General features: G+C 43.9%; 1 protein-coding gene across 1 annotated transcript in view; it reads right to left on the bottom strand.

Annotated features, from left to right (window-relative positions):
- The window catches only part of ALK (ALK receptor tyrosine kinase), a 767,947-nt gene extending 753,853 nt beyond the window's left edge, over positions 1-14,094 (bottom strand). The window contains exon 1 of the mRNA XM_030921204.1: positions 12,498-14,094. Within this exon, the coding sequence (XP_030777064.1) occupies positions 12,498-13,164 (667 nt within the window). The 5' untranslated portion in view covers positions 13,165-14,094. The remainder of the gene's footprint in view (positions 1-12,497) is intronic.
- Between the last annotated feature and the right edge of the window lie 321 nt (positions 14,095-14,415).

Consider the following 14,415-nt stretch of genomic DNA (forward strand, 5'->3'; position numbering starts at 1 on the left):
CTCGTCAAAGTCATTCTCTGACCAGCTTTGATCCGTTGCTGGCGATGGGCTGCGCTCCTTTGCAGGGGGAGATGCGCTCTTATTTTTTGAATTTCCAGCTTTTCTGCCCTGCTTTTTCCCCCTCTTTGTGGTTTTATCTGCCTCTGGTCTTTGATGATGGTGACGTACTGATGGGGTTTTGGTATAGGTGTTCTTCCTGTTTGATAGATTTCCTTCTAACAGTCAGGACCCTCAGCTATAGGTCTGTTGGAGATTGCTTGAGGTCCACTCCAGACCCTGTTTGCCTGGGTATCAGCAGCAGAGGTTGCAGAAGATAGAATATTGCTGAACAGCGAGTGTATCTGTCTGATTCTTACTTTGGAAGCTTCCTCTCAGGGGTGTACTCCACCCTGTGAGGTGTGGGGTGTCAGACTGCCCCAGTGGGGGATGTCTCCCAGTTAGGCTACTCAGGGGTCAGGGACCCACTTGAGCAGGCAGTCTGTCCCTTCTCAGATCTCAACCTCCATGTTGGGAGATCCACTGCTCTCTTCAAAGCTGTCAGACAGAGTCATTTGCATCTGCAGAGGTTTCTGCTGCTTTTGTTGTTGTTGTTGTTAACTGTGCCCTGTCCCCAGAGGTGGAGTCTACAGAGACAGGCAGGTTTCCTTGAGCTGCTGTGAGCTCCACCCAGTTCGAGCTTCCCAGCGGCTTTGTTTACCTACTTAAGCCTCAGCAATGGCAGGGGCCCCTCCCCCAGCCTCGCTGCTGCCTTGCAGTTAGATCACAGACTGCTGTGCTAGCAATGAGGGAGGCTCCGTGGGCGTGGGACCCTCCCGGCCAGGTGTGGGATATAATCTCCTGGTGTGCCCGTTTGCTTAAAGCGCAGTATTGGGGTGGGAGTCACCCGATTTTCCAGGTGTTGTGTGTCTCAGTTCCCCTGCCTAGGAAAAGGGATTCCCTTCCCCCTTGCGCTTCCCAGGTGAGGCGATGCCTCACCCTGCTTCAGCTCTCGCTGGTCGGGCTGCAGCAGCTGACCAGCACCGATTGTCCGGCACTCCCTAGTGAGATGACCCCAGTACCTCAGTTGAAAATGCAGAAATCACCGGTCTTCTGTGTCGCTCGCACTGGGAGTTGGAGACCGGAGCAGTTCCTATTCGGCCATCTTGCTCCGCCCCTCTAAAGGCCTATTTTTCTTTTTAAAAGTTATTTAAAACATGCGTGACTGGTGCACATATATATAAAATCTAGCAGGGATTTAATTATGTAGAAAGAACACAAATGACACCTGTAACAAAAAGTGGGGAGGAGGATAAAGGAACCTATATAATTGTAAGGCTTCTGTATTTTAATCAAAGTGGTAAATTATCAGTTCTAAGTAGGATGTAAAAGACTCTCTCTATGTATGTATAAAACCTAGAGCAACCACTAAAATCTAAAATAATAGTACAAAGAGCTCTTGCCAAAAAACCAGTGGATGGATTAATACTGAAATCCAGCCCCCAAAATTCTGATAACCCAAAACATGCCAAGAAAGGTACAAAAGTACAACAGAAAAGCAGGGGACAAACATAAAAAACAAATAATAAAATGACAGACCGAAATCTAACCATATGAATTATAACATTACATTCAAGTGGCCTAACACACCAAGTGAAAGGCAGAGATTGTCTTTTTAAAACACAAAATCCAACTATATACTTTCTAAAAGAAACCCATTTTTAATATAAATACATAGATTAAAAGGCTGGAGCAGATATACCACATAAGCACTAATTAAAAGAAAGCTGGGTCAACTATATTAAGATAATAAAATTAAACTTCAAAATATGAATATTACCAGGGATAAAAAGTGAAAAGTGATTTTTACATAATGATAGTCAAATCAGCAATAAGATATAACAATCCTAAATGTGTATGCATATAATAATAGATCTTCAAAATACATCAAGCAAAAACTAATAGAATTGAAAGAAACAGGCAAAAGAAAAACTTGGAGACATTAGCACTCTTCTATTTGTAATCCATATAACAGACAGGAAATCAGTCAGGATACAAAAGACCTGAATAACACTACTGAGCAAATTTACCTAATTGACACTGATTGAACCCTCCACCCAACAATCACAGAATACATGTTCTTTTCAAGAGCACGTGGAACACTCATCAAGACAGAGTATACTCTGGGCCATAAAGCAAACCTTAATAAAGTTTGAATAACTGAAATAAAATCGAGCTTGTTTTCAGACCATATTAGAATTAAACTGGAAATCAATAAATGAAAGATATCTAGAAAAAATGTTTGGAAATAAAACAACACACTTAGAAATAACTCAAGGGTAAAAGAGGAAGCCAAAAGGAAAATTATAAAATATTTTAAAATGAATGAAAGTGTGGGATATAAGTAAAACTGTTGTTAGAGGGAATTTATAGCAATTTATAGCATTACAAGTTTATATTAGAAAAGAAGGATCTCAAATGAATGACCTAAGTTTTCACCTTAAGAAACCTAGAAACAAGATAAAAAAAAATTAAACCCAAGGCAAGCAAAATTAAGGAAAGCTAATAAGGGCAGAAATCAATGAAATTAAAATTTTAAAAATAGCAGAAATCAGTATCACCAAAAGCTGTTTATTTGAAAAAAAAAAAAATACAATTGCCAAACCTCCAGCCAGAATGACAACAAAGAAAAAAGAGAAACAATGCAAATCACAAGTATGAAGTATGGAAAAGGGGACATAACTACCGACCCCACAAACAACAAATAAAAGGAAATATTATTTCCTTCTAAGTTGCTGAATTAATGGAAGTTGTTCTGTTACAACTGGAAGTAAACCCCCTATAATTCCTGCTCCAGTCAACTTCTGGACTTGTACACAACATGTAACAGTTTTGAGATGTCCATTAACTGATGACTGGATAAACAAACTGTCATGTTCATGCAATGGAATACTATTCAGCAGCAACAACAACAACAACAAAAAACAGACCACTAACACATACAACAAAACAGATAAATCTTAAAAGCATTATTCTAAGTGAAAGAAGCTGGACACAAAAGAAAACACATTATATGATTTCATTTCTACGAAAGTCCAGAACAGACAAAACTCATCTATTGTGATCAAAATCTAATCAGAAGTTGCCTGGAGCAGGGAGTGTAGGGTGTTCTTGCGAAAGGTCAAGAAGGATCTTTTGGGGTTGATAGAAATGTTCCATATCCTAATTAGGGTGGTGGTTGCCCAGGAGTGTGCATTTATCAAACAAATCAAACTATACACTTGAAATGGGCACATTTTATTCTATGTGAATCAGAATTCAATAAAGTTAAAAACAATAGCATATAATTTTAGCCTAGATTTAGAGTATAGATTTTGACACCAGGTCAGCATCCATCCAAGCCCCAAAATAGTCATGTGTTCACTCCCTTCTCCTTCCCCTACCCCCACCTCACTCTTTGTGTCGTTGTTTGGTCTTTTATTCTATGTCTATGCATCTCAGTGTCTGGAAGATAATTCCTGCCTTCTCTCTTTCTGGGTTGCCTCTTATACATTCCTCTCTCAGTTTCTTCACTTATAGCTTCATCGTTCTTCATCATTTTTTCTCTTTATGCAAATATACTTATGTTTCTTTTTCTACTCCTTCTACAATTTTTCTCTCTTAACAGTGCTGACTAAAAGGCCAAAAAGTTTTCAAAATTATTTATTTATTGAATAGTTTATTTTCTTTGTTAACTACTGAACGTAAAAATCTTTATTTTTATTTAAAATTATTTTATTTATAAATAAAATTATTTATTAAAAAGTCTTGCATGTAACTTATATAGCCCTTGGTTGTTCCTTTTACCTCTGTGGGTTAATGGCTTTACTTGCAAAAGACTTACCTTCCTTGCTTCAGGAAGAGTTTCTGAAGCATGGATTCTGTCCAATGAGGGCAAAAATATAATCAAGAGTTCAGGAAAGAAACTAACACTTGTTGAACACTAACCATGGGTTGGGATCTCCGATATGCCTTATCCCATTTAATTCTCAAAATATCTCTGGAAGTTGGGTGTTATTTTTCTCACTTTACAATTAAGGAAAGTTCGGAGAGAAGAAAATAAATAGCCTTGGGTCAGTAAATAAGAGAGTAGGACTTTAACCCCAGATCTGTGTCTTTTTTTATTATTATTATTTTTATTTTATTTTTTATTTATTTTTTTTATTATACTTTAAGTTCTAGGGTACATGTGCATAACATGCAGGTTTGTTACATATGTATACTTGTGCCATGTTGGTGTGCTGCACCCATCAACTCGTCAGCACCCATCAAGTCATCATTATATCATGTATCTTATTCTGTTCATTATTTGGAATAGATGGTTTTACTTTTAATTTCCCAGAAATTGAACTCCTTGGTAGAAAAATAAGAAGATGGATAAATATATGTTATTTTCATACAAAGGGATACAACATAATGATAAAAAGAATACTGTTATACACAACATTGATGAATCTCACAGAAATCATGTTCCGTAGGAAAAGACAAACACAAGAGTACGTTTGGTATGATTCCATCTACATGAAGTTCGAGAATAGTCAAAACTAATTGCTTACATACAAATCAGAAGGATGGTGACCTTGAGTGGAATGTGGATACAGACTGGAAAAGGACTGGAGAAAGAAAACTTTCTGGGGTGCTGGAAACACTCTGTATCTTTATCTGGGTGGTGATTATATGGATGTTACACATGTAAATTATCATTAAGTTGTATAAATTAATACTCTCAATACACTTTATTAGACTTGTCATCCCCTAAATTAAAAAAAAATCATTTTTGTTGTTAAAATAAAGGTTCCTCTGTCCCATTTTTAGACTCTTTGCCAGAAAAGTCTGAAATTGGGGAAAATGCTTTCAACGCAATGATGTCATTTTGAGACGATGGCATCCCTGGGGAGGGACATCTTTTCAAGCATACTGGGCTATTACTTGAACCTCAGGGCCTGACTCAAAATCTGGGACTTTACACCACTGCTTCTAATGCCAAGGGTTAGCTGAAATCATGAATGGGTAAAGCAAGATCTCAGCACATTTTATTATCTTGTGCATTCATTTTTTTCTACTGCCTTAGAACAGTCCAAACTGGAACTTTCCACATAGGTGATCTTATACAATGCTCACAATGACTCCATGAGATAATTGAGACAAAGTCTCTATTATTTGCTTTCCAAAAGCAAGGAACAAAAATCTACAGGCTTAGCAAGTTTAAGAGAGTTGTAGAAGATTGCAAAGCTAACAAAAGATAAAGAACATCATAGAATTCAAGTCTTTGAGCACCTAATCTAGTGTTCTTCTCACCACAGAACACTTACTTTAATTATCTGGGCTTAAAGTAGTCCTTTCCATGCTCACCCTCATGAACTCATATTCCAGTGAAAACTAAATAAAAGATAAGTAGGGGTCAAAGAAAAATATAATCAATGGTTCAATCTATCCTCATTTCCTTTGGCTAGTTTCCTGATTTCTTTAAGCCTGCCTAGATTTCCCTTGTCCTCTAACCTCATACCTTTTTCATACCTTCCTTTAGCTTTATTCTTACTCTAAGGAATTCTGACTGCCTACCACTCCATGCACCTGTTGTTACTTAGCCAGAAAGGTAAGGTGCAAGAAAAAAAAAAAAAAAAAAAGACTCTTAAATAACCAAGTGATTGGGTGTATCTTCCCCCAAGGGAGTTCTTCTCTGCCCACTTTCTGGAATATTTATACCACAACACAAAACAAATCTAATAGAATTTCCTTGGGAAAGGGCCCAAGCTCAGAACAGCCAGCTGAAAAAATCATCACAAAATTTACTGAAGAAAAATAAGCTATTCTGAAAAATACAGTTAATCAAAAAGCGTACTGAAGAATGCCTCCAATCTCCTCCACTACCTCACCACCAGGCCAACACTCCCTGCTCACATCCTGACCTCCGTGAAACAGCCCTGGTCATCACAAGGTTAAGAAACATTGGCCACACCCTAGACCATAGAGCAACACAATGGCTGTAAAGAAGGAGGAGTCCTTGATAGTTTTATTCTTAGCTCTCTTCACGTGATCCTGGACCTACAACCATGCTCACCCACGTGCCCTATATTTTATCTACTCCCAAGTAGAGATGATGTTCATGTGCATCTTTTGGAGGCAATGGCTCAGCTATGGTTCATAAAAACCACCATGTACAAAATGCTCTGTGGATTCTTAGCCTACTTTTTTAGATTGAGGGATCTTCCTGAGGCAGCCTCCCACTCAAGTCCCTGGGTTATACATCTCCATGGCATCTCAAAGTTTAACTGCTCTTAATGTGCTCAGGTCTATTAACCAGTTGGTAATTTACATTTCTCTCCATATTCTCCACTTGACAATGAATAGTGATGCTGAAAATGTAGAAAGAACACATCTTCAGCTAATTACAATAAAGGAGTTACCAGAGGCCAGTAGTCCAGTGTCTCTAGACCTGGACAGAGCACTCTCAGTTAAGAAAGATCTGCCACCTGAAAATTATTCTGCTGTAACATCTCTATCTTGTTCTTCCTCCATCTTAACTTTCATACTTTCATAAAGTTAAGCCTTGGTTTCTTTCTGTAAAAAAAAAGAATTGGATTGCGAATATGCTGTTTGACCCTTTGAACTGAAACCAGAGTCAAAAGCCTTAGGAGAGGACATTAGTTCATGGGGAGGAAGTAAATACCACACATCAATCCTCCTTTCCATGCATATTTCTGAGAAAGTCACTTTCCATGGTGAAATAGTAGAAACTACTACTCTTATAACTCTCTTCATTTCCCATACATCCCATCTTTCATCTCTTGGGAGTAAGAAGCTCGTTGAATGGAGAACCACAGCATCACAACTGCTGCTGCCAAGGTTGCCACACATGGCCAAACATAGAGATTACAACTCCAGATGGCACCATTCAGACAGACAAGAATGTATACAGAACCCCTAGAGTTGTAGAGTGCATAGCCTGCATGATCAGATGCTGGAGTGCTGCTGTTGCTATTATATGAGAAAACCACAGCGGTTCGTATTGATGAAGCACTTTATCTTTCATCAGGCATTGAGTTAAGGATGTGCACATATCATCTGATTTAATCCCCATGACAACACCTTGAACTATTACTAACCCCGTTTAGTAACATTTAAGAACTATTACTATCCCTATTTTTCTAATGATAAAACTAGTCCTCAATGATTTCGAGGAATTCTTCCAAGCCCTGGCTATTGCCCACCAAATATTTGTTGCATAGCCTTCTAGCAAGGATACTGGACATTTTTTCACCTATTGACATGTCTTGCTCTTTGTAATCTGCACTTGGAGATGATTCCCTCAGTGGAAAGAACTCTGATTTGAAGGAAAGGGGAACCGTGGTTCTAGTCAGTACGAAAGTTTCCACGTGTATACCACTTTGTACTATAAGACTCGGAAAAAGTATTACTAAATGTCTGGATTCCAGTTACTTCATTTACAAAATAAAGCAAACACTTGTCCTGCCTACCATAGGATTAATAACTGATAATAAACGTGAAAGTGCTTTATAAATCGTAAAGTTCCATATAACCATAACAGGACACTAATAACAATTATAAAGAAAGGCAAAATTTCCTTTACAGGTCAGACTGGAAAAATGTTCATGTTGTGAGGTTGCCAGGCAGTGATCCTGAGTGGCAGGGCACTGAGACTTCTGCTAAGCAAACTCATTCTTTTCTCCTCCCACCTGCAGGCCAGTTCCTCCTGACTTTCGGCAAACCAGCTTCCTTACAGATATCCTTTTCTCACTCTGTTGCCCAGGCTGGAGTGAGGTGGCTCAATCTTGGCTCACTGCAACCTCCATCTCCCAGGTTCCAGCAATTCTTCTGAGTAGCTGGGACTAAGGCGCATGCCACCATGCCTGGCTAATTTTTGTGTTTTTAGTAGAGACAGGGTTTCACCATGTTTGTCAGGCTGATCTCAAACTCCTGACCTCAAGTGATCTGCCCTCCTCAGCCTCCCAAAATGCTGGGATTACAGGCATGAGCCACTGCGCCCAGCCTAGACATCCATTTTTATTAATAATCACACTCTCCTCCCATGCCTTACACAAAAACCCCTCATGGACCTTCTTTCTCTTTTGAAAATTTTTGAAATGCTAAATTGGATGTGAATGAACTTCATCTTTCAAATGACAATACAGATTCTCAACATTTCAAGGGATTTTTAAGTAGCCAGTAGGAGTCCACCAAATCTAGAACTGATGGCATCTTCTCAAGACACAGGCCACTTTCTGCCCTGCTCAGTGATGTTTTGTCACATACACTCACCCATAGATGTATCTTGGATACACAATTCTCTGGTGAGCGTGCCTCCCAAACCCCTGGATATACAGATCACACCTCAGAGAAATAATCTGTTTAATTGGAGGGCAGGGAAGAATAAATTCAGTAATTTCAAAATATTTGTCATTAACAATTTTTTAAGTGCTTTGCACCAACTTCAAAGATGTATATGCAATTCTTTTCTTTTCCTCTAAAAACACCAATGCCCAAAGGCTCCAGGGTTTGGATCATAAAAGGGTTTGGATCATGATTCCTTCTGCCATTCTGCATCCCAGCTCTCTGTCCTGTTGTGACTTCTCAATATTTGAAAATATAGAACTGATTAATTAGGAATGCTGGGGCTTATCTGACCCACATCTCACCTGACTCCCCACTCCCTTGGAATTCCATTCCATAGTCAGAGGAAGGAATATCAACGTCAGAAAACAAGGTTTCCCTGATATCCAACCCGAAGTTTCCTTCTACAAGTATGATCCAATTACTTCCATGGGCCACGCTAAATAACTCCTCTCCTTCACTGCCACTCTCTCTTCAGAGATTTGTAGATTGTTACCATGGCTTTCCCTTCATCGTCATTTAGCCCAGCCATATATATTTAATTCTTTTCATCTTTCATCGTAAATCAGTCCCTTCAACTGTTAAATCAGCTCTCCGCTCTTCTCTGGACTAGTTCCAATTCTCCCAATTCACCTCCAATAACTGATATCCCTTCTGGGAGCTCCAATTTCCTCTCTATCCTCCTTTGCTCTCTCTGCCCACTCCAGAAATGAAACGGGAAGGAACTGACAGATATGGGAGGTCAAAGGTCAGGTATATTGCATTGCATACATCTCTAAATTGCTCAGGCCTCTCCATAGTACATGTAAAATCCCAAGTCATGTATCCACTTTCCTGGAGTAGGAGGGAGTGCTTACAGGGAAATAGGCCTCCTATCCCATGAGTCATCATCCCCTAGCCCTCTGCCTGGGTGATGGCAGAAACAGATCTCAAAACACCTGTAAGCCAGGATACAAACTGGAGCTGTGGGCAACATGCCAGCCTTGCAGACAGACATCTTTTCTATGATTTGGGCTGTGCTGGGAGAGGCCAGAACCATTAATACAGTCCCAGAAGCTGCCTCTTCACCTCTTCTCCATGAATGGGTGAATTTGGGATCTGTCTCAGACTTGATATGCTGATCCCATTTAAGAATTCACAGCAACCCATAAAGAAAAAACATTAGCATTTCATGCATTGTAAGGCCTCTCAGACATCTTTCTGTCCTCTCAGACAGCCCAAATCACAAGCAATGCAAAGGTTTTGCTTTCTCCTAACTGGCGCTTTTTCATTTTTACTGTTTTAGTCATGGTCCTGCTCAGGCTTAGGAAGCTATCTTTGGTCTGAGCCAAATGGACTGCTCCAGGCCCCTCACTACAAGACAAGGAAGAACAATCAGCTCTTCCCTCCCCACAAATAGCCCCATCAGCATCATTGTATACCTCCAGACAAGACACTTGGGCAGACACTGGAAGAAATAAGCTGAGCTGTGCCTACTTTCCCTCTGTATAACTGAAGAGCCCACATCATAGAAGAGTTAAATGCCTTTTCTATAAATCAGAGCCTATACAAAAAGAATAAACCCATTTCTCCAAACATGATAAATAGCAAAATCAATCCCAGTGTCAGAACTTAACCTTGAATTTTCATAAGGAAAATGAATGGAACCATAATGATATATGTTGTCCGAAACACAGAACAAGGTATAGCAAAGTGTATCTAATCCATGGGGATGTCTGCAGTGGAGACTGTATCTGAATGAGGCTGGGGAGGCAATGATAATGTGAGAGGGGCTAGTCCTGCATGGCCAGCTGCCTAACTGCAGACAGCATATGTCCTCAGAGACAGGAGAGACCAGGCTGTTCCAAGTATGATCATCACAAGGCCTGAAGTGCTTTTCAATAGGCTGCCTGTCTCTCTAGAGGTCATGGGGAGCTCATCCAGTTACACTTAGTGTCTTATTTGATCCTATCAATAATTATTTGATTCCAATCCTGCTGAAAAATGCTTGGCCAAATTTTCTTGCCTTTTAATGGCAGAATCCTGGCTCCTACTGAAATCAGCATTGCTAGATGTGTCAAATGATGCATAAGGGCTTGGTCCAGCTGCCAAATGTACTGGGCCACTGAGGGAGGACTTGGGAAGACCACAATGCTTTCCTACAGTCAATAGCAGAGAAGCCCTTGGAGCACAGGCCTTTCTACATAAACCTCCCCACTCAGCAGCTCCAGCACCTTATTTAAGACTTGAGTGGAGTATATTCTTTAAATGAAGTAAGCATGTGACTCTTCAGAAACACCCACTGATAGCTTCATGCAATCTACCTGTTTACAGTTGGCAGGTGTGGGGCTGTAGAAATAAGCCCTTTTGCCTGTCACCAACATCTGACAAGAGCTGATATAGACCGCTGGATTCTATGGTCATTTGATAAAAGGTGATGGGGAAGCTCCAGAGATGCTCATAGGCATGAAACTAGAAGATAATCTGCATTTCCAGAGAAGTCATTTTTATATCCATTACTAAAACACTGGGCACTAAAACAGAATGTTGCATGTATAAACCACACAAACCACAATGACATTAAAGCCCAGCTGTTCTTTACAAAAATATCTTGGGTGGAACAACAGTATCAGTCTTCCATCTCAGTTCACTGAAGGCACTATCAAACTCATCAGTGCCTCTTAGGATGGACTATATAAATTCCAGCACTAAATGAAAAGGGCTCACTTTAGGTGCCAGTGCCACTAACACTAATGCTGAAATGTGCATCTGCACTCTGTTTTTCTTTGGGGTCACATACTAGTATGTTTCCTGTGCAATGACTAGGGAAACTCAGCTTCTGAATATCCCTGCTGCATAAGAATACTCATGTGTGGGTGTGTATGTGTGTGTGGACAAGCATGCAAGATACTTGTAGCTCTACAATGGACCCTTTTCAATGCTTTCCATCCAATTAATATTAGACATTAGGAGCCAGTGGAGCATAAGAACTTCATTTATTTCTGATGATGAGAATGATAGAAAAGAAGCTGGGTTTGCTTGATGAAATTTGTGTTGGCTTTTTAAAAGCCTGATTTCTTTTCTGTGCCTTTCTCATTCATTTGCATTGTATATTTTATTCACAAGTCTTCCCCAGTTGTCTTACAAGAAGAACATCCATTCAAAACTACCTGGTTTTCCAGTCAAAGGATACTCTGGAAAGAGTTAGAAGTAAGTGCCTGCACACACACCCAACTCAGTGAATATGGGAAGAAATGAGGGAGTAAATGGAACAGAAAAATCTCATTTTAGGAGTCTCCAGCAGGGAGATCTGCAGTGAAACAAGCCTGCCAGAGACTATCATCAAGAGCTGCTGCTGACGTTCACGCTAAGAATCAGAGGGGAAAGGAGGAGTGGGAAAAGGTAAGAAAAGCAGGAAAACCAACGATGGTTTCTCCCTGGCTTCTTAGTGACTCCCCAAAGGAAGATAATATTGACAACTTTCCTTCCTTCCTCCACACCTCCCTCCTGTCCTCTGTTCCTTAGTTTCTCTGGGGCTCTTCCAACAACATGTAAGAGAAAGGATGAGTCTGAGAGTGCACAGCAGACTGGGTGGGGGTAGGAGGGGGAGAATAAATAAATAAAGAGGAGGCAATCCCTGGCAATACCTGCCCAAGCCAACATTTGGCATGGGGACAGTTGGGTGAGATTCCATAATATGAGAGAAATTCTATATTCCCTGAGAAGGTGTACCATATTTCCCAAATCTGTGCCGGCCAGGAACAAGGGGGAGAGAAGGGCAATAGTTTTGACATCTACTACTAAACTTGGAACCTAGAAGTAATCGGGGCATTTCAACTGTCCCAGGGGCCCAGGAAGAGGGGCGTCCAATTTTGTCTCAGACTGCGTATAAGTACAAGGCGCTCTGCCAAGAGTATGAAACTTTTCTCCCAACTTGGTTGCTAAAGAGGAAGGAAGACCCCTCAACTGCTTTCAGGGAGAAAACAAGAAACTACCGTCTGACTCAGGAAGCAGGTTTGCAGGAGGAAGGGGGGCGAAGAAGCAGAGCTGAGGTTTTAGAAAGTGGGGTGGAAGTCAGGATTATTTAATGGTTGCATGTCAATGTGACTAAAAACACTAAATCCCAGCACACTTAGGAGGGAGCTGCTCACCAGTCCCGAAGATCTGGAAGAGAAGGCGGGGCTGGGAGGCGCGGATTGCCGCGGACAGCCTTCCCTCTCTGCCCACTTCCGACGCTTTCTTCTCGGGCATCAGGCGGATCCTCAGTCGCCCTTCGCCCTGGCGAATCCACCAACTGAACAGCTCGCTGAGGTTGAACTGGAGCAGCCCCACAGCCGCCTCCCCGGGGGGCCCGACGCAACCCTCCAAGATCGCCTCCTCGCCCAGCTCCAACACCAACTGCTTGGCACGCCGGAGCTTGCGCACCGAGCCGCCCTTCAGCACCCTGGACAGCGTCCGGGCCTCTGCCGGGGTGGGTGAGCCGGCTGTCCAGGAGACCCCGGGCGCCGGCCCCAGCAACCTGAGCAGCGGGGCGCAGTCCAGAGCGAGCGAGCCGCGCGCCTCGGGCCTGCCAGCCTTCAGCTCCAAGGGGGATGGCGGCAGCAGCAGGTCCCGGGCGTAGACACGGAAGAGTGAGGGCACCACGAAGTCCACTGCCAGACTCTTCCTCTGCAGGCGCGAGTAGCTGAGCGGCTCCCGGGGCTGCAGCGGCGGCCCCTCAGCTGGGGATCCCGTGCGCTGGCCGGTCCCCGTCCCAGAGCCCAAAGCTGCAGTGGAAAGTAGCAGCGGCAGCAGCCACAGGAGCCCGATAGTTCCCATCCCGTCGGAGGAGGCCGTTTACACTGCTCTTCAGGCCCAGCCTCGCCCTTCACTCTCCCCTAGATGGGAAGAAGCTCTGAACAGTCCTCGGTACCCAGCGGCTCCTTCCACCTGATCTCCAGAGGACTGTGCGTGAGCGCAAGTCTCTTGCTTTCCCCCAACTGCACGGAGGCCAGCAGGAGTCTCAAGGAAACACAGCTGTAATCTCAGGGGCGAGTCCAGAGACCCTCAAGCACGCTGGGCTCACTGACTGGGACCTTGAGTCTCCCGCTCACCACGCCGAGAGCCGCTCCCCCGTCCGTAGCTCGCTGCGCTCCACACAGAGGAACTACTGTGGTTGAAGGGAGGTGGCAGTTGGGTACCGTCCTCTCCTGCCCCCCGCGGTCGGAGCTGGGGTCTGTCCCTCTCGGGGCAGCCTCCAATCTCCGCAACTTTCCAGACTGAGAACGGCGGCTCCCAGCTGCTGCACGCTGTCCTGGCCGTCTCCTGCGTTCCTTTTGGCTCCTCCGAGCTCCTCTGCCCGGTCTGGGCGGGATCCGACGACCGGGCTGCCTTCTTGCGCACCCTCAAGCTATCTCTCCGCTGCGGGAAGGCTTCGGACTGCTCTGCCCGCTGAACTTCTGGGCGTGAATCCGAACCCCCGCGCTGCGCAAGTTTACAGCGTCCTTGCTGTCGCCCGCGCCTCGCTCGGTTCCTCAGAGTTCGCAGGCACCGGAGCGGCCCCGGCGGCAGCAGCTGAGGGCGTTCAGGGCAGGGGCTCCCGAAATCTTGCCGCCCCCTCCTCACCCATCATCAGCGCCCGCAGCTTTGGGTGGCCGGCCAGAGGGCGGCCGGAAAGCACATCGGTGCCCCGCGACCCTCGGAACAGAGGAGGCGGGAGGTACCAGCTGCTACCGCCGCTGCCGCCCCCAGAGCTGCTGGATCGCATCTGCCTGGGCGCCCGCCACTTGCAGCTGGCGGAGCCGCGCGAGCGCGCGCAGAGAGGGGGCGGGGCCCGGAGGGGGCGGGGCTCACGAGCCAACTCCGCGCCGCTGCCCGCCCCGCCCCACTAGCGCCCTCCAACCAATGGTGTGGCTCGGTCGGCTCCTATGCAAATCTGCAGAGGCCTCGGCATTCATTGAGAAAAGCAGTGAGCCCGCCCCATCCGCCCTCCGTCCCTCTCCAGTCTCTAGCTCCTTCCCTTCCTCCAGATTCCCTGCCCTATTTCTCTGCAGTGTGAAAGGGAGCAAATGTGAGAACTGGAAGAGGCCT

The sequence above is a fragment of the Rhinopithecus roxellana genome, chromosome 17 (genome assembly GCF_007565055.1).
Source record: "Rhinopithecus roxellana isolate Shanxi Qingling chromosome 17, ASM756505v1, whole genome shotgun sequence".
Lineage (NCBI taxonomy): Eukaryota > Metazoa > Chordata > Mammalia > Primates > Cercopithecidae > Rhinopithecus > Rhinopithecus roxellana.